The sequence below is a fragment of the Euwallacea similis genome, chromosome 22, assembly GCF_039881205.1.
Source record: "Euwallacea similis isolate ESF13 chromosome 22, ESF131.1, whole genome shotgun sequence".
Taxonomy (NCBI): Eukaryota; Metazoa; Arthropoda; class Insecta; order Coleoptera; family Curculionidae; genus Euwallacea; species Euwallacea similis.
Window position 1 is genome coordinate 1,239,781 of NC_089630.1, and position 20,946 is coordinate 1,260,726.

Sequence of the window (20,946 nt, forward strand, 5' to 3'; positions counted from 1 at the left end):
AATCCTCAGTATCGAAGCAATTATTGTCCAATAAGGCTTATCATTCCGGGATACAATTATCCAGCTATAAAATCAGACACGATGCACAAGAGTTTCATAATTCATCCAGGAAAATTCTCCTGATTGCGACCGCCCACCGTTTTCCAGAAGTGCCATCCACTCTGGATGCGCGCAAATACCGCAACTCTTCTTCGGCTCTCCATCATTCCACCATTTAGTCGCGACTCGAACTCTGGATTTTCCATCGCTTCCATCGGGAACAAGTTTCAAGTGGCGAAAGTTGGCGGCGCGACTCGATTAAACCAACGAAAGTCCGCTAATGACTTTCTAAACTTATATAGGTAAGTAAGAATGCTTATTCACTGGTGGGGTAGAGTTTGGAATTTTTCTGGAAAAATTCGATATCGCGGGAACTAATGAGGTTCCTCAAACATGCAGACTGCTTTAATGGGGACTTATCGGACGAGTTATCGACAGGAGTTTCAAAGAAAATAAAATTGTTTGATGTCTGGAGGAAAAATTCTTAGATTCGATTGTCAAGAAAGTCAATGAAACATGCGGCTTTTTCCTTTCATTTCCGAGCCAGTTAACTTCGAGCTGATAATGTACGTGCTTTATAAAGACACATGTGGAGTTTCTTCAAGGGAATTTATGGCGAATAAATGGAACGTTAAATTTCACTCAGTTAACAAGTCACTCAACGCACTCGGACCAAGGACAACAATTAAGAAAGGGGAAAAACGAGCCTAATTACTATTGCTAATAAAGGCGAAAAAGTCCAATCCTGGACAGTGCAAATCATAAAAGTGCCTGGACTTCTTGTAAATTGTCCCTAAGGGTAACCGGCATAAAACTGGAAATATATACATAAAAACTGGATGATGGAAGCTAGAGAAAAAGACAATCTGGAGCAATTCAATTTAGCTGGCGAATGTAGGAATTGGCTGATGGATATCTTTAACTCCGACTTGAACGGTTACAAGCTCCCATAAATGCCAAATATTCGCTTTCAGGTGAAAAAAATTCGACCTATCGATCAACTGTTTCAGAACTCTAACGTTTTCTATTATTTGTATTTCTCAGTCTTTGCTCAGGGTAAACTTTGAACTACAGCTATTAACCCAGTTTTCGTGTGTACCAACAATTTTAAAAACAAATAGAAAGATTTTTGCACAGCTGAAAGCAAATTTGCGCCCACTTTTTCATATGAAATCAAGCGAAATTTGTTAAATTTCCAAGTAAACGGGCACGTGAACTTGAGAAAGGGATTTATAGGTAGTTTTCTGGTGCTCGTTTGCTCCTTTTTTTCGATTTGAGAATTCTGTAAGTTTGTTAAATTACGTCATTTATCGTATTAACGATTCTTGAAACTCTCACGATTTATTCTTAAATTTCATTTTTACCAAAAATGCTTCAGTTCTCAAAGAAGTTTCTTAATACTTTACAAGGTGTTTCGTAATAGTATATTGAAAACTCAAGGGGTGAATTCGTGGATGATTTTAAGAAAAAAAGTTTATATGAACATGGATCCGTTCCGCTTCCTGTCTGAAATACAGGGTGATAAAAAATTATTATCTTTTTAGTTTTTCCTAATAAGTCCCTTCTGGTATTCAATATTTTTATGAAAACTGGAGAACGTAAAATAGATGTAGATAGAATGTAGAGACACATCTTTTAAGAGAAAAACATGTTTCTAATTTCACCAGTGGCGTCCTCACTCCTTTAACCGTGAATATTTTAAACGAAAAATATGCTACACCACTAGTTTGAAAAAAAAAAAATTTTTTTTTAATGCTTCATATTTCTGTTAAAAATGGGTTTCTTGAATATTTTTCATAACGTCGACCGTTTTCATGGAAGTCGGGAGAATTTTGACTGTAATAGTGGATTCAATCACTTTACTTCACAAAAATGAAAAAACTTTCTCAGATTAGTCTTCAAATTTCTCAATAATACTCGATACCCAAATCTTAAAGTATTTCAGATTATCGTGTTGCCTGTCCTTCTGGGTCCGAAAATATCTCTCGATCGTCTCGAGAATTTTTCAAACCGTTAACAATTTCTCTAATCAGTTTTTAACCCGCACTTAAGTTTCTTACAGTTTTTGAGATGATTCTCAGGTCCGTCAGTAAAACCATGACTTATTCTCAAGTTAATCAATACTGCCATTTGTATTTGAAATTATTTCTCAATTGCCACCTAAATTTCCCAAATAATGTATAATTTTTTTAGGGATTCCTACGAACTTTCACGAATTTGTCGCAAGTTTCTCAAACCTTCTGAACGTCAACGAAATCGGACGATAAAATTCCTGCTCAATCTACCTTTAATTCATAAAAAAACAATTTACGCTCCATCTTCAGAATTTCCATATTCCCAAAATCTGTTGTAGTTGCTATCATTCATGTTCCTGCTCTCTGAAGTATTTCCTGAATAAAACCTTGAACTTGTGGAAGTAGAATAGGGAGCATTTGCATTGATCACCCCATCAATCATGGTATTGCGAATCTTCAATTATCCATTAGGGAAAGTTTCTGGGACGTGTCCTCCTGCGGAAACGCCGGCATTTCAGACACGGGTCGGACTGTCTTTGAAGATTCAATCCAAAATCACCTTGAAGAAGCTTTAAATTAAAAGAAAATTTACTATATTAATATATCCCTATATACCTGTGATAACACAGTTTTCAACCATAAACCCATAGCTGTTGCTAGGGGGCGAAAACTAGAGCCCTAGAGGGGTGTCTCAGACAAGGTATTAAAAGTGTCCGCTGTAAACACCTCCGAGGCTCCTCCAAAGACATATTTGACATCCCCTTTAATATAAGAGTTACTGCCCAACCATTGACGCTTTGGAGAAATTTTATGAAGTCTAGTGAAGTCTTCATCAGCATCTTTGGCATCATTAACGGCAGTCTAGATATCATTGTAAGGTCCTCCACTTCCCAAAATATAATATCCTTGAGTCGGAATGTGGATCCCTCCAACAATCCATTCTTGCAAATAACTGGCTTCAGACAAGCTGTTGGCTTTTGAGTCGGATAATATAGGGCGAGTGCTAGTTCCTGGATAAGTTCGATGGGAACCACAAGCTGTAGTAGCCAAAGGGGCTGTTATGAAGACCTTTGGAAGGAACGCTGAAATGCCCAACAATTGTTCTTGCAAGTGAGGGGAAGCATTGCATGCTGCTTTATGCATTTCTGCACAGTACTCGGGAAAGCTGTGAGCAGGATGATTTTATTAATTAAATTATGTTCAATTCGCTTTCGAAGTAGCCTTTTTGATGGATACAATCGACTTCTGCAGGAGTGTTTACAATCTTAGAGGACCACCATAAGTGTCGTTCCTGTAAGCCTAAATGGATTCCGTGTTTAATTCAAGCAGAAAACTTGACTACATCGTCTTTTTTTATTTAGAATATTGCTACACACCGTGGTAATACAACAATTAACTACGAGGAAATTTACCATTTTTATACTTTTTTTAGGGCAGGTTTGAAGATGGCGAGAGGGAATTGAATCTTCTTCGGCTTAAAAGGCCTTTTATCTTTGTGCATTTTGTCCTGGAAATATTTATGGCTGGAAAGTTATAAGCTTTAAGCCTTCGCTGTAAACTTAATATAATTTCAGATATTGAAATGTATTGAATCCGAGAAAATTCCCATTTTAGCGCTATTTTCCGTGCTACAATTGCTTTCGCTCCAATCGCTCCAACGCAAATCTATTTGTGTATCTCAAAAACTACCCCATCACCGAAAACAATGTCGTTCTTTTCGTATAAGTTAAGTTGTTAGTCTAATGAGTCTAAGTTTAGTCTAATGATAGATCAGATAAGATATACCCATTTAACAATGGATTGTCAAATCCATTATTATATAGGCCATAATACGTAAATACCAATTCTCTGATTACCATTACCCCCTATTCCTGAAATCGTATTTCCTGTATAAAAATGTTTATTATCCAATACCATAAACGAGCATTATGGCCTTATTTAATAATATACAGAATGCTGGGGGGTTGTCTCTGGATTTTTTACGATGATACAATGGGGTGCCATAACGTTAATAATTGCCTTTTTGGCACGATTTTCAACTTTATTTAACTGTTTTCGCCAGGAAGATGTTCTCCTTGGATACTTAAACCGTAAGCCAGTATAAGTATCTTGACTGCTTGATCTGCTTGTAATCCGATTTTGAACCGTTTGCAGGAGCTTTTAGGGAATTTCTTCGGTAAAAAACAGTGACGTCAGGCTGCTAAGTGAACTCTCTTTAACAAGGCATAATAAGCATATGTACCTTGACGATTAGAGGTTTAAAATCAATTAAAAAATATCTCTGGAACTAAAGACGCATTAAAGGCATCTTAGCAATTACCATGGTAAGGCATACAATGTTTGCAAAAATGGCCACTTTCAGCTAATTATCGAAGTACAAATGAAGGCTTACGCCACTGGCTTCTCAGGAAAAACTAATCTTTGCCACAACTAAAAAATACACTGCAAAAGGGAGAAAAACCAGAGGCGTATCATTCTAATTCAGTCGAGTCGAAACAGGAAATTTCAGTATTTTTTCTAAACAGAAATATGCAGTTTAAGCCAGCGGCTTTTCATGGAAAACTTTCCTTTAATCTTTTCATGAATTAAACATTATCTCTGAACCAAAAAAATTATCGGAGGCGCAGTATCCAGGTCCAGTTCATTCCTTCAGGCATAAAATCTTCGGCAGAACTGCAATGTTCAGCAATTTTTTTGAGCCTAAATGGATAGTCCACGCCAATGACCCTCCATGGAAGGACTTCCTATTTGATCCTATACAAAAAATTCCAACATACAAAAACTCTCCAATTCCCTTATCTAGATCGTCGACACATAACGTGATTTTTGTGCTAATTTCATCAGTGATTCTCGTGATTCCTCGTCAAAGGAATTCATTAAATAAACATTCAATGTTCTATATTTTATATGAAAATTGCTGCCAAATTTCACAGTGCCAGGATAATCGCCAAATTAAAGATAAGTGCCAAGCAGAATCTTACAATTTAAAATTTTAATCAGTAGCGGTTACTGCCAGTCCATTTTCCTTAAAAATAAATGATAATGAATATTCATGAACCAGAATAATAGAAATCACCCAATGAGAACCCCATTTAATCCGATTGACCCATTAGGGCCAAAGGACTCTATCGAAAATAGAATACGGGGAGACATCCCCCAAACATGTTCTCGAGCGCTTTTCTGATTGATGCTCCCCAGAAAAACAGATAGAGGCTCTAATGGAAAAGCAAGAGCGGTTAAGAGAGGATACGTGTTATCGACTCCTTTTTTTATTTGACATACTTAGGTATCTCAGGAAGTCCATTCTAAACAGGACAGATCCATTAAACCGGTTCTTAGAGCTACATTGAAACCGAGTTGTTTGCAAAGACTGAGACTTGATGTTTGACCACAGTTTAGAGCTTATTTAGTTTCCGGAAAGTTGCTTTAAGGCTTTAAGTGCGTCACAAAAACGTACATCTTTGTCATGCTTATGAAAGATGTTTTTTATGAGCTCGTGTCACTGCATTACCCCCTTTCCGCTCTAATTACACAGTAATTCTCTCCCTCAACTCCTTTTTTTAGGGATGAGAAATATGCACCCATCGTTTCGAACTTTTTCTTGCCCCAGTGAGAATTCCTCGTTAGACATGAAGCCTGTCGAAATTCTTTCGATTTGAAATTCAAACCTTCCAGAAATTCCAAGTCCAGCTAAATAACAAATGATCTCTGTATATGAACAATATAACATTTGCTTAATAGGGTTGTCACCCTCTACCAGCATCCGCCAAACGACCTCGATCCTTTCCTTCAATATAACAATTGAATGGAAATTGAATTTGGAGAGTCCTCTATTATACAATAGTCTATTTCTTCCATTATTTGCAGTTGGAAGCTTTGCAGTGGCATGCAAACATTACAGGTTTTTGTCCAATTGATTTATTGTTTCCACATTTGTCTGATGATTTTCCAAAGTGAGATTCAGCATCACACTGCTCATTATACCTACATGCTTGTCCTCATTACTCCAAACAATATTTGCGACGTGTTATTTCATTCGTGGAATTAATAATCCAGTCTGAAAGCGAGGCATGCAATCAAATGCTTCCCTTTAATCATTACGACAAATGCTATATTGCATCCTGCAATTTCTCTCTAATATACAGAAGTTTCTTGGAAATCCGTGCAGTTCTTTCCCTGACTTAAACAGACACAAAACTTATATTGACTCAAACTTTGCAGGAATAAACTGAAGGCAGGATGAGATTTATGGCCTTCTCTCCATAAGCTCACTCCATAAAAGCTCACACGTACAAGAAGGAAGGTGAAGTGACATATTGGTTTTAGTGGTGGGCCATGTGCCGCTCTTTGACTTCCTGAACAGTGTACATTCGTAATAAAATTTATCTTTACGGGTCCAATAAATATGTTCTTTTATTGGGGCCATGGTACAACACAACCCATACGAAAGTTAGTTTTTGAGACTTACAGGGATGTCGGAAATTCCCCGCTTCCAAAGAATGAGTGATATTTAACGGAATTTTTGGGGGATCGAAGATGTTGCTACAGAACATCAGTGGATAAGTTGGCACCGTGATATTTTCAAGTACGCATAGGTACCAGAGCACTGACCTTATAGGCTAAAGAACGTTAAAATTTAAATCTTTCTACAAAAAATTAGCGATTCAAGGAATCTTTAGTGGATTTGAGGGCATTAAATTCAATGCATCAGTAGACAAATTTGGAGGTGGATTGCGGCAAACGCGCATTGGTACCAGGACGAGACAGGAAGCAGTGACCTGCAGGACGTTAACATGGAAAGATGACACATTTTTTTAATTTTCCGCTTCCAAGCTATGAATGATACTGGAGGAAAGCTTGGGGCAAACTGAGGATACCATCTTACCCTACCAGCAGAAAAATTAGTACTTCGATTGCTGCAACTTCCGGGCAGTACTAGGGCTCCAAGTGGTGGCGAGTTAAAACATGACTACATCACAAAATAAATTTAAAAACACCCTGCTCCTACAACATGCAGAATTTTTTAGTGAGCCTATGATCGATCTGGGGGTACCATCTTAAGGTACCAGCACAAAAATGGTACAGGTTAAATAACGAAAAGGGAAAGTAGCTGTGCTTCGATTGCTGCAAATTCGCAAGGCAGAGCTCGCCACGAGGCAGCGATTCACAAACAAGGATAATTAGCAACTTTAAATTTTAAATAAAAAGAAATTTAAAGTTTTTTAAATCCAAAACACGCGCAATATTTGAATGACTTTCTGGTGGATCTAGGGTGTGAGCAAAAGTACAAAATCTGCACAAAAAGAGAAACGACATGAATATCCAATATGTGGTCAGTAAATAACGAATTTAAGTTAAATTAATGGAACATCAAGCCCAAATAAATATTAAACATATCCCAATTTTTTGCCTTTATTGGTATATAAATAATTACATGACATAACCATATTTTAATGGTTGTCTGGGCGAGAATTCCCATATTAAAACAGCAAATTTTAATATAAATGATTTTCATATACGTGCCAGAAGAGATAACATTATCCATACGCATTTCTGGAAAGGAAATATATTTATGCCATATGGAAATATATCAAAGATTTTCCATCTATAGCAGTGGAAATAGGAAGGGATATTTATCATTTTTTAGCCTTAACTTGGGGATTTTGATGCGAGCAACCGGGGAACAATCCAATCCCTAATTGATGGAAATGCCTCTATAGGAACATTGTTCTTGATAAACCACTACATTGCTTACAACCCTGACCCACATCATGCCCAAAAAGAAAAAAAACTTGCAATTTTGAACTTTTACGCAAACTGGAACTTTTTGCGAGTAAAAAGGTCCAAAAAAGGCGAAGCCAATTTTCTTATGAGGTTTGATTGGCATCCGGGATCTGACAGCAGGTCAGGACTAGGAACCCGGTTGCTACAAGAAAATTGCCTTCGGTTTTGGCAATTAGCTGTTGCATGGGAAAAGTTGTCGAGGCCATGGAAAGTGTCTTTTCTAATGAAAAATGCGTAGTGAAATGATATAGCGAGAATATATCGAGTTTTTACTCAATCCCCCTCTGCAAGGCCTTGAAGGGCGACTAGATAATTTGGCAATTAAAGTGATAATTAATTTCTAAAATACGTATTGGGGAAATCTCATGGCAATTAGCCATGTTTTTACTGCTTTATTAGCGGATATCGATAACACGATATTCAGCAAAAAACGTGCACCCTTATGAATTTTTAACGACACATTGAGGGAGTTTTCAACCATGCTTTTAATGGCCATATCATGCTCAAACACCGTGTTCACACAGAGCTTAAAAGAATGATTAATGGCTGCTTTATAGACGAATTAAGTGTTTGAATATAAACAATTTTAAGTGCCGTTTACAACGATAAATCATGGAGACATGGAGAAAAAAATTCAAATCACATTCAAAGGTTCGTGTTACATAATCTTCCTTATAGAAATCTATATTTCATAAGCTTAAGCTTGCCTTCAAGACAAATACATATATGAAATAACCCGATTTGCTCAAATTGAGGATATCAAGGGGAATTAGGATTGGGCCCCATGAACAGCTGCTCTGGAATATCAATGGTGAAGCTCAAAAACGGCTTTTGTTAAGAAGCATAATCAGTTGATATCAGCAACGAAACTGCATCTGCAACTTCCTTATCGCCATAACTTTGCTGATTTCCGAAAAGTTTTCATTTACACAAGTCAGGTTCTGGCAAGTTTAATTGGTTCATTTCCCTATACTTAATTATCGTCTTTACTACTTCTGCTCCAATTAACAACGAAGAACTTTCAAATTGTCGAAAGTTTTTAATTCAGCTCTGGAGCATTTAATTGACGAGGTTTTGTACCGGGTTCATTATCTTTCAAACGATTGAAGACACAGGGAAACATTGGTGAACAGAAATTCTGGACTTCCCAGAAAGACTTAAGTGAAGACGTGGCAACGTTGAGATACTCAGACTCAAAATAGCGCCGGTTGCCTGGCTATTGAACAGTGTTGCCAGACTTGTTTTATACTTTGATGTAAGTTTATGAACTTCCGGCCTTCATCGCTCTGATTTAAAAATCATTTTTTCGTGTTCTAGTCGAACAGGGAAGTCGAAGGTTTTTTCTTTTGTTCAGATGTGGAACCCCTCATGACTGAATATACGAAATTTGGGAATTTCTCTGAAAAGCTTATAAGTAAACACTGCAACGTCGTGACGTTCGTCTTAGTCCATGTAATGCTGGCTGCCTAGTTCTTTAACAAGGGTACATTTGGCAGTGTTGCCAGTTCCATTTTGTAGTGAGAATCTTTGTACCCTTAGAAGCTCAATGGAAATTTCTGAACTCCTAATCCGCATGGCCTTATTATGAATCTACGGATTTTCTAGGAATTTTACTACTGACTCTCAAAACTCTTTTCCAGCTTTTCAAATATGCGTTCCAGACTCCTCCTCAACTTGCTATTATTCTTATTCCACTTGAAGGTCAGCTACCTGGTATCCCTGACAAAATCCCCAAGAATGCCCCAGAAAAACAACCATCAAAATATATCCATTTTGCTGGACAGTTTGCTGAGGGGCTACGACAACAGCATCCGACCAAACTTTGGAGGTAAGCTGCTTTACTTCGCTCAAGAAACTGATGCTAATGTATGTTTCAGGACCTCCAGCCGTTATCGAAGTGGATATAATGGTGAGGAGCATGGGACCAATATCGGAAATGGACATGGTAAGTCGTTAGAAATTGCAATAAATTTGCCTTAACCAGTAAGGATCAAATGACTAGGAAAAACGAAACGATAAATACACAAAATCGCAGTGAAAAGTTACTGAGCTGAATGATTGCTTCTGCATGTTTTAACCCGAATCATGAACATTGAGTCTGAAAGATATTAATCTGGCACATTTACAGGGCCTTTCTGCTTATCTTTAAGTTGGGATTTATTTGAGATGGTAGATTATTACTGCCATTTCAAAACTTGTGGAAGAAACCAAGAAATTGTCCCTTTCTCCTTTTTGTATGTTTTATGCAGAGCTAACATGTTGGATTTGAAGGAATTTTAAGCGATTTTGCGCCAGTGAGTTCATTACTTTGATGAATAGGAAATTTCCTGTATTCATAGTTGAGACGCGGAAATTCTCATACGCTTTTCAACTAAAACGCACCTTCCTTATAATAAACTCAGTGTGCATTCTGCATTTGAGGATTACGGTAAACACCTCATCATCTGAAACTCGCAATGGTACGTTTGGCAACGGTGCAGTATTCCCGTTTAAGCGAGTGGGCAGCTGGGCGCTATCTGCGAAGCCGGGAACAATGTCCCACTGTTGCCGGCTTTCATTTCTTTTTTATTATTTTTTGCCTGCAACTTAAATGAAATTATGCAGCGATTCCGGCTTATCTGTGGCTTTCCAGACATACTCCATGGACTGCTATTTCCGACAATCCTGGATCGACAGACGGCTGTCTTTTTCTGGACACGATAACGACACCCTCGCCTTGAGCATTACAATGCTGGAGCGCATCTGGAAGCCCGACACATACTTTTATAATGGAAAACAGTCCTATCTGCATACAATTACCACTCCTAATCAGTTCGTCAGATTGTACCATGATGGACGAGTACTTTATTCCTCCAGGTAAGAAAATTTCCAGAGAATCTTTGTTAAATGAATTCACTGGCAGCGTTCGATTCAAGGAGTCCTCTTAAATCAGGGACGTTGTCCCAGCTGCTTACACGAGTCTTCCAGGACTTCTTTATGTAACAATTTCCACATAAAATTCGAGTCAATGATGGAATTAAAAGTCGTGCCGTGGTGACATTGATTCAGCAATGTACGCGATCTGAAATTAGTTTACTGACTATGGAAGGGTCCACACGGACTGAAGATAAAGGGAGCCGGGAGGCTTATCCAACCTGTTTCTAACTTTAATTAAAGCTGTTTGACGTTTTACACTTCCATTTTAATCAACCCGCATAGTTCTTTCAAGTTATATTAAACTGAGGCCCGGAAAGAGAATCAAAGTTGTTGCTTTACTGGATTACCAAACATGCCCTACTATAGCAGCTTTTTCCCTAGATCGCAAAGATTCCGCCTTTTTCAACTCTGAAATGGAACTTCATGGAAGAAATTAAATTATTATTGGCCGCATCCACTTACGACCCCAAGTTTGACACTAATATCGTAATCTAGGAAACCTGAATGAAATTTGTCAGGACAAGTTTGCAGGAAATCTTGCAGGCGCCAGGAAATATTTACAATCCGATTAGGGGCGATAGTATGATCTTTAATATGCGAAGTTGGATGATGGTAATTAACGTCGCTGAAATGGGTTGGAAATATGCTTTAATCATCAGAACTGCAAGACATAAACAAGGGGGCTGAAAACGTTGGCAAAAGTCATGAAATAAATTCCCAGAAGGTATCATATGGACCGCTTCGTTTAATCAAAATTTAACTCAACGAAATTTAATTTAATCAATATTTAATTAAACAAAGTTTAATTTAATAAAAATTTAATTTAATAAATAGAAATTTAATTTAGTAAAAAGTTGATTAGATAAAATTTAATTACGGAAATATAGTATTAATAAATTCATTAAACTAATATTAATAAAAGAAAAAAAGCAACAGTGAAAGGAAAGATTTCAAGCTGACAGAGAAAATAAGAGAACGAAATTGAGGAGAATCTTATAGAGATAAATCAAGAAGTAAATTTTAAATAAGGAGACAAATTAATTCACATATACAGAGACCAAGAGGGGGAAAGTGGATAAAATTAATTAGTGAAAATTCTAGGGGATTGATTCAGAACTAGGGAGCGAGAGAGAGAAGATAAACCTCAAGAGTAGAATTTCAGGGAAGTATATTCAGTGATGGCAAGAGATCTCTGAATAAAAAAAATAAAAAATAACGTGCGAATGATTTAAAGAGCACAATAGTCGGAGAAAAAAAAGAGATGAGAGAAAAAGAGAGAGATAAATCGAATAGGAGGAAAACTAAGAGAATATCCCAGGCAGTAATCCCTCTTCCAGTTTGTGAGATACCTACTTCATTTGATGTTCTACGGTGATTTTTTCAGAAACACACCATTTCAACTTAAAAAAAAAAATTCTGGTGACCGACCCTTAACTAAAGTCCCTCTAATAGGCTATCCAGGGTCAAACAGTTATATAGATCAGTCGATTTTAATAAGAAATTAACTCGAAACGATTTAGACTTTATCTCTAATATTTCAGATTAACCATCAAAGCCGGCTGTCCAATGAATTTGGAAGATTTCCCGATGGATATCCAGAAGTGTCCTTTGAAGTTCGGCTCATGTAAGTTGCAGAAATAGCAATTTTTCCGGATTGAATATGGTGTTTTCTCATTAAAAGTCGGTCAATACTAGATGGTAGCAGATAAGCCGTGCATTAGGCTCGTCGTAACTAATTATCGCATCTGCTGGCTCTATACATCAAATGAATTAAAGATTGATTCAGTTCAAACATATGTTGGTACATTAAATTCTATTCAGATTTCCCTCTGGCCCGTGATAGCTCAGTTTCATTGGTGTTAAAAAATCAAAGATAATTTGATGATTGATAATTAATTAACGATAAGCAATAACAAGGAAATTTATTTTTCTGCATTGTCTGAAACACCTTTTCAGCCCTAAAAAAACTCCTATAAAATGAATCCCTATTAAGGGCTTTAAAATCCGAAGAGAAGAGAATATTCGTTTCATAACGAAGGTCGTTAGAATGCCCTCCCCTTTTAAAAAGGGATCTGGCAATAATCCAATCTTAATAATTGTGTTAATCTTTGTAAATTGCACGCTCGGAAAGTTCTTGTTGTTTCCCGCTTTTTCAAGAGATGCAAATGAATTTCATATCTAAATACTAATTGGAAAATATTGCAGTTGGATATACAAAGAAAGACGTCCTGTACCGATGGAACTCGGCCCGACAAGTGGCCATTGCTGAGGACATGAAGTTGTCCCAATTCGACCTCATCGATACCCCTGCAGGAAACCAGACCTACACCGGCAGCTCTAAGGAAACTATTCCTACACGATTAGAGGCCTTCAGCACACCTCTAGGTACGCAGCAAGAACAATTTAATTCAATTCGGCTTTAATGTTAAATCTGGCACATCCTACAGTAACCCCCGGATTAGGCCTTTTCTTTGAGTGCCTCTAGTTTGCATGCAAATGAAGAGCGTTTTAGCTGATTGCCTCAGATTTCTCTCTATATGAATATGATTGGTGCCGGTATTTAATGGCATACATGAAAACTTCCACTTGACCACTGTCCATTAAACCGACAATCGAGTTAATGACATCAGGAGGCGGTACAAATGCCTTTAATTCGCTTTAATTCGAATAGGGCGTGATAATTGTTTGATCGGCTCACATGCGGAGATTTGCCCCAAAATTCGATTTATTTATTTTTGAATTTTTTATTAGATGAGTACTCGATGCTGTTGGTCAGTTTCCATCTGCAAAGACACATGGGAAATTTCCTGATTCAAGTCTATGGACCGTGCGTGCTTTTGGTGGTTCTGTCGTGGGTCTCCTTCTGGTTGAACCGGGAAGCTACTGCCGATAGAGTGTCTTTGGGTAATATAAAAGGCTGTTAGAGACCACTCCTATATCCTTAACGAATGGATTTGCAGGTATCACTACCGTGCTCACGATGACTTTCTTAGGCCTGGAAGCTAGGAAAGATCTCCCTAAAGTCTCCTACCCCACGGCACTGGATTACTTCGTATTCCTGTCTTTCTCCTTCATATTCGCCACCATAATCCAGGTGAGAATTCAAATATCTCTGCGGTCTACTAAAACTTATTCCTTCTTTTCAGTTCGCGATAGTCCATTATTTCACAAAATACGGCTCTGGAGAGTGTTATTTTAGTGCAGATTTCAGCTCTGATGACGAATCAGAAGCTGAAGAAGACGACTGGCAGACATGCGAAAAGATCGTTGTAAGCTATTGAAATCTGGATATTTATGAACGTGGATCAGCCTGTCGGCAGCTTTGAGTGCTTTTTATATTCGTCAAAAGTTCCTGGATCGAAGCAAAAATTTAGGCGTTTTTTTACCGTTTTAAAAGGCTCGAGATTCCATTACATCATAAGCAAATTTGCATTGCAACAGCGATTTATACGTTACGCCATCGTCCTTTTACACTTGAAAAATTAAAAAAGTTGTCAATGAGGCTTGAAACTTTCATTGCAGAAAACCAGAGTTCTCTCTATATCTTCCCCTTATTCCATTTGCAGCACTCAGGAGAAGGCTCCCTGCACATAACAACGTCCCCAGTCCATCATATCCATCCAACAGACCCCACTTTCGTTGAAATCATCCCCTTGAATCCCTATACAACCCTTCCGGTCAAAAACAGGAGACCTTCCACACCATGGAGCTCTTTCGCCAACCATTGCTTAAGACGAGACAGCTACCATCAACAAGATGTTCACGTGAACAACAGCGTAATACGCAGAAGATCCATTGCGATACCGAGTAAGCGAAGGAGGAAACAGAATGTCTTGAAAAAATCGCCATAAAGACGCGATTTAGATATTTTCAAAGAGATTAAAGAATATTTTTTGAAGCAAAACTCAAAAAAGCATGAATTTTTTCAATTCTTTCTAGTTTTCGAGCAACTTCCAGATAATTTTAATATGTTTTCCAGACAATTCCTGCCGGAAAAAAAAGAAAAGAACACCTAGATTCAACTCTGTGTCCAAAATAGATCGAGCTTCAAGGGTGGTATTCCCAATGTTCTTCGTTACCATCAACTTGTTTTACTGGTACGCCTACCTCCTCAGGACACATAGAATAGAGAATGTTGGTTACTCATAGAATTTAACATTTTAATAATAGCAAGGGATGTTCGTGGAAATCCAGAAATTGCGTCCAATGGGTTGACTTAAAAAATATCAAGAAATTGAGGGTTTTTAATAAGATTTTGCTCTCCCTTAGACACTTTACCATTGAAACTGTGATAAGGTACAGTTATGTTTTTTCTGGTTTGTGATTTCTTTTTCTTTCTCAAACTTTAGGCTGTAGAAATTAGGAATGTAAGCAATTTAATTTAAGTAGAAATAGGCAGAAAACACACTTAAATTCAATTTTTAATGTGATACTAGGTACAAATGAAAATTCACAGGGTCTAATAAATTGTGTTTGAAATATTGTCTTATAACTGCCTTTAGCACCATATCGATTTAAAGCAGTAGAATATTCATGTGTATATGTCCAAAATTTAAAGAAATTATTTTTTTATCAAGATGTTCATTGTTTACGGAAAAAATGTCAGTCGACATTGTCTACTTAATATATTGATCTTCAACCAACATCGATATTTTACGAAATATCGAAATTCATTAATATCCACATCGCTCCACATCGCATCTCTACTGTTAAGTGAGGTTGGGTTTGACTTCTATTATGACAGTTTTCGTATTGTTTTCTTGATTTTCAAAATTGTATTAAAAATTCCTATTTGAAGTTCAAAAATAGCCAGATATGAGCCTTTGCAGCGAAAACTAGATATTTAAACTCCTCATCTCAGTCACTGTCAGTTGTATTATGTCCACCTCCAGCGAGGATGTGCTGGTTCAAGTCTCAAGTGTCCGGTACAAAAAGGGCGATGGGACGCTTTTCCTCATGGATCAGCGATTAATTTGGATGGTAGAGAACAGGGACACTGTGGCAGTTTCTCATGCTTATGCCGACATCAAATGTAAGTCTCCATAAATGAATTTCTAGCTCTAGTTTAATGATCTGTAGCCCAAAAAATCTCCCCTGAGGGCAAAGCTAAAGTGCAACTTCAAGTTGTTTTGCACAATGGTGTGTCTTCCACTTTCCATTTTTCTAACAAAAATGGCCTGCCAGCACAACTAGCTGATAGAGATCGCGTTAAAGACATGCTGCAGACTCTACTTCCCAAATTTAAGCGAAAAGTAGACAAGGAGCTGGAAGAGAAGAACAAGATGTTGTCAAGCAATCCTACTTTGTTGCAGCTTTACAAGGATTTAGTGATGACAGAGGTAGTTTCGTCTGAGGAGTTTTGGGCACAACATGCACAGCAGTATACCCATAAAAGAAAACAAACAAACCAGGAGATTGGTAAATGTAGTGAAGTACAAGGAATATAGTGAAAAACTTCTGTTGCATTAGGGGTATCCGGGGCCTTCTTGGCAGATATTAAACCCCAAACAGATGGCTGTAATGGCCTAAAATACAACATTACTCCAGATATAATTGAATGCATCTTCAAGACTTATCCAGCAGTGAAGAAAAAGTACATTGAAAATGTGCCAAATAAACTAAGCGAAGCCCAATTTTGGACCAAATTTTTCCAGTCTCATTACTTCCATCGGTACATCTTTTATAAGAATTTCAAGCCCATGGTAACAACTTTTGATTTTAGTGATAGAAAATATGCAGAAAATAAAGACCTCTTTACTGAATGTGGAAAGATTGATGATCAGGAAATGAAGAAAGATATTCAGGCAGGAGTTAAAGATCCTCTGGTAAATCTTACAGAATTTGAGGATAAAACTTTAGGTGAGGGATATGGAACAGGTACAGAAAAGCCACTTAGTACTGTTGGTACTGTCAGTCAGGCCATGATCAAGAGATTCAATCAGCATTCCATCATGGTACGTTTTAATATGTTAGACAATAATGATGCATTATTTCTAACTAAAACTATAAAAATATGACAACATGACTAATGGTATTTAATAATCTTGTATTGTTGTCCCTCTGTTAAATTTCTATGGCATGCATCAGCCATTATGAGTTAACATTAACATTTGAGTGTCATTGTGTTAACATTATTGTGTTTATTATTGTTTTAAGGTAATGAAAGCATCGAAGAACAAAGTAAATGAAAATACTGGAGATATTCCTCAAACTTCAGCAGACAGTTTCAAAAAAGATACGCCTGAAGAGCCTGTAGACAAAAAAAGAAAGATACTAGAAAAAATTACATACGACGATTTAGAGGACAACGAGAATGCCACAAATGGAAACGTTCATTTAAATTTGTCTAAGGTGGTCTTAATGTTGTTATTCTCAAAAATTTTAATAGGCTTCTGAGCATTCTTAGGTGGAGCGTTACTTGCATGGTCCTATGCCCGACTCAGTCACCGAGTATATAAGCCCTAGCGAAGCTTCGCAAATGATGCGAAACGTAATCGTTGAGACCAGGCAATGGCAGGCCCGTCCTCACATGCCCAACTACGGCCTAGTACCCCCTTCGGCAGCCACTCAAGCCTTGGGGGACTTATCACCAGGTGGAGCTCTAATGAGGGGCTTCCAGGAGCAATCTTTGGCTCGTAAGTTTTGAATTAAATAATGGACTTTTTTGCATTGATTTGTTCAGAACTAGTGCCGCCGCACATCGAAAAAGAAGTCCGTAATTTGTACTTGGCTCTGTGTGAACTCTTGGGGCATTTTTGGAAGTGTTTTCCTCCTACTTCCGCTAATAGTGAGCAGAAGCTGGTAAAAATGAACGAGGCTCTACAGCGATTTCAGACGGCCAAACTTAAACCCTTCGAGGTAGGAAAGTTTTCAGGATATTTATCAGTGGTGCATGTTTATTGGATATTTAATCGTAGGATAAACTGATCCGCGAGCTTACTCCTCTATCGCAACATCTCACCAAGCATTTAAACCAACTCCTAAACGCCGCTTACCAGAAATATGCCAACTGGCAAAAAGTGAAGTCTAGATAGTAAATGGGAATAAAATAAAGCGTTTTTTTGTGAATAAATAATTTTTTTAATTGTTTTTGCGGACACCAAAAACTATTGGTGTTACCTGTGTGCGAGATCATCAATATAGTGATTCAGGGCCACTTCAGTCTCCTTACACCAGAGGGCGACATAGATTCTGCTTCTCAACTTTATTGATTGAATTAATAGTTACAAAATACTGGAAAAACTTAAAATTAATATTTTCATTCTCAAATTTCCTTGCAAAACTACCAAAATTCCAGAAAATTGGATTAAAAAAATTCTGAAATTTTCACTAATGTCCTAGGACCTAATCAAGGTTTTCGCTGGAACTCTTTAGATTTCTCTCCGAATATTGTTTAAACTTGGATCATCGGTATCTCGAAAGCTGACTTCAAAGAATGCCTACTATAATTTATAGGCCTCAATGAATCTTAGAAAAAGGAGGTCATGATATTTATTAGTTTTTCAGACACTATAGATGAACTTATACCTAAATCGTGATTTTGAAAGGGCCTTCGCAGTGGATTATGTCATGCCCTCTGTTCACTACAATGCCGAGTTTGCCTTCGACGTGGTGTGTTAATCGATTTTTCAGTCTTCAACCCCAATAAAGAGCTCTCGTCACATCGATATATCTCTCTAGGATAAGTCTTCTCGTGCAGAGGCCCCCACTGTATATTTCCCATTTTTCGAAAAATGCATCAGGAAACCCAAATCAAACACAATTTTTTAAAAATAGATTCGTATTTTATCCCGAAATCTTCAGAATTGCAAATCTCATCATACACAATTATAAGCAAAATTACATCACAACTTAATTAAATCTTATTAATTAAAAAAATAAATAAATTATCACTACGTTAATCGTAATAAAAGTAATCAGGCTCATCGTAATATCTAACTTTTTGCGCCCTCTGCAAGGGCCTCCTCACATCCAACTCCACGTAATCATCCACATGCCCATCTGATCTCCTGTATCTAAGATCAGAATCCACATATCTTGGGTCCTCGTAGATGGTTATGTGGTGCTTAGGTGGGGGGGGAGGTAATGGTCTATAAGGCAAGGGGGGGTAGTAAGGGGGTAATGGTGGCGGGCTGAAATTTAGGATTTTTAATCAGGATTTTTGAGGTGGGTACGTACTTACTGCACGTAGTTGTCTTCGGCGTATCTATGCCCTCCCTCATAGGCGTTCCCCAGATTCCGCCTGGCCAACGCCTCTTTTCCATCATAATAGTTGTTTCTGTTGTAATTCCTATTGTTTCCATGCCCTTTCTCGAACCTTCCAGCATTGTCGTATAAACCATGTTTAGCCTGGTCATTTGCATAATCCGAACTATCATATTTGCCCCCGCCTTGCCGGTGCTGGCCCACATCCCCATAAGATTCTGTTTTATGAGTTTATCCTCAAAAAAAAATTTTGATTTTATGCCTGAAACTCACGTTTGTAATTTTTGTGTTCGATCTGATCCGCCTGGTCGCTGCCGTCATCGAAGAAACTCGTGTTACTGCCGCTTTCGTCTTTGTGGTAACTGTTGGTAAACCCGGTCCGGTGGTGGCCCTTGTGGTGAGCCACCTTGGAGGCCAGATTTCCGGCTTGGTCCGCTCCGTTCTGGTGAAAGTTTTCTTTCTGGTAGTTATTGGAGTCTTCGAAAGCTTTTTTGCTTGACGCTAGTTCTCCAAATCTGGAATATTGCAGATCGGTTTAACGCGGAGAATTTCGCTGGGCTTTGTCATATGGACTTACTTGCCGAAATCTTGAGCTTCGACGAGCTTCTGCTCGTGGTCTTTATTGAATCCGTCTTCCTTCTCGTAGTTCGCTGTTCCCTTGTGGAACTTGACGTCCTCCAGGTTTTCATTCTGGGCCTCTCCTTGACTCTTCGACACTCCGGCTTTAATGAGAATTCCACTGTCACTCGAATCTACACCCAGGAACAGAACGTGCGACACCAAGAAGAGGAGCGTTAGCAGACTCATATCCCAACCACCGCGGACGTTCAGGTGAAGAGTCGGCTTCAAAATACCAAAATAAATTTAGGATCTTCAGCTTTTATACTAGGTCATTGTTATTTCGGCCTTCTTCAAACAATTACGTTTAATATCCTGTAAAGCATAAGATTTTTACGGTCTAATCAGTCATGGAGTGTCGTGCTTCGCAGAATAAAGGTCCTTAAAATTGCAGAGTAATGTTTCCATTATCAGCTGGCGCTTTTTTCTTTGATAATCGCGCAGATTCGGTCTCAGGGAAATCCCCTTTCGCGACTCTCCACCCTCATCGTTTGGAATACGGCCCTGGATAATTATTTATTTGAACTAATCGAGGTGCTAATGAATCTATAGAAAATCTAATTATAAAGCTCTTGGTAGACGCCTTTTTGTCCACCATTGTCGACTTCTTTTGCCTTCTGCCTCCTCAATTTCTTTCCCGGATTTCCCAATTTGAGCCAACTCCAGGATAATTAACATTAAGTGGTTTACTGTTAAAGCGAATTAGGCACGGCAATTTAATCGGGCGTATGTTAGCAGGCATGTGAATGTCACGAACTCTTGGGCTTAAGGTCACTGGATGCAAGAAATATGTTAATCGCAATGAAAGGTCGAAATCTATAGTAAATCATCTGTGGCCCTGGATTTCTACTAGGAAGACCCTGCATATTTAGCGCAATATGTTTCCTACATTTGGATTATAAATGCGTTGAAATTTCCAGTCTGTGCTGGTGATTAATAAAGCCAGAACATGTCAACAACATTCGTGCTTCACCTCTGAGCTAAAGCTGCATGAATTATCAAAAACTTATTGCTGGAATAAAATTTCATTGTCTGCATTATCGAGTCTCTCGACGAGTAACCGCATGGAAACGTTAGAGGTGTTCCACGCCATCCCTAATTTAATCATTTAGTCAAACACGTTCTGGAATCAAGCCACACAGGAGTCAACTTTCTGGAAAGGTGTCGGAAGATCCACGGTTATAATTAATCCACTTAAGATGTTTAGCGGAACGTCGCAAACAATGTCGTCTGAATATTCGTCGGGGTATCAAATTTAAGTCGGTTTCAGTTTGGATAGAGATGAACTTCATTTGCTTTGACGGTCTACAATCTGGGTTCGCACTTAGCCATGCATATGAAGCGATGGATAATGAGGAGGGGTGTGTTA

At 38.1% G+C, this 20,946-nt stretch overlaps 3 protein-coding genes and 1 pseudogene across 3 annotated transcripts; 2 read left to right on the forward strand and 2 right to left on the reverse strand.

The window, feature by feature from the left end:
- The first annotated feature begins 225 nt into the window (after positions 1–225).
- Grd (Glycine receptor) lies at positions 226–15,044 on the forward strand. Its single transcript, XM_066401195.1, has 11 exons — positions 226–341; positions 9,479–9,666; positions 9,716–9,783; positions 10,471–10,694; positions 12,296–12,378; positions 12,960–13,139; positions 13,506–13,658; positions 13,715–13,848; positions 13,901–14,023; positions 14,321–14,561; positions 14,734–15,044. Exons 2-11 carry the CDS (start codon positions 9,489–9,491, stop codon positions 14,901–14,903), a joined length of 1,554 nt encoding a protein of 517 aa, XP_066257292.1. The 5' UTR covers positions 226–341; positions 9,479–9,488; the 3' UTR covers positions 14,904–15,044.
- LOC136416317 (pectinesterase-like) lies at positions 2,347–3,197 on the reverse strand (annotated as a pseudogene).
- Positions 15,045–15,459: 415 nt separating the features above from the next.
- Positions 15,460–17,812, forward strand: Tfb1 (transcription factor B1). Its single transcript, XM_066401183.1, has 8 exons — positions 15,460–15,786; positions 15,834–16,172; positions 16,224–16,425; positions 16,477–16,708; positions 16,911–17,105; positions 17,161–17,389; positions 17,437–17,612; positions 17,672–17,812. The coding sequence occupies exons 1-8, from the start codon at positions 15,633–15,635 to the stop codon at positions 17,786–17,788; spliced, it is 1,644 nt and encodes a 547-aa protein (XP_066257280.1). The 5' UTR covers positions 15,460–15,632; the 3' UTR covers positions 17,789–17,812.
- A 723-nt stretch (positions 17,813–18,535) lies between these two features.
- On the reverse strand, positions 18,536–19,951 carry LOC136416156 (uncharacterized). Its single transcript, XM_066401201.1, has 4 exons — positions 19,537–19,951; positions 19,233–19,474; positions 18,937–19,177; positions 18,536–18,886 (listed from the first exon to the last, which is right to left on the reverse strand). The coding sequence occupies exons 1-4, from the start codon at positions 19,764–19,766 to the stop codon at positions 18,652–18,654; spliced, it is 948 nt and encodes a 315-aa protein (XP_066257298.1). The 5' UTR covers positions 19,767–19,951; the 3' UTR covers positions 18,536–18,651.
- Positions 19,952–20,946: the final 995 nt, after the last annotated feature.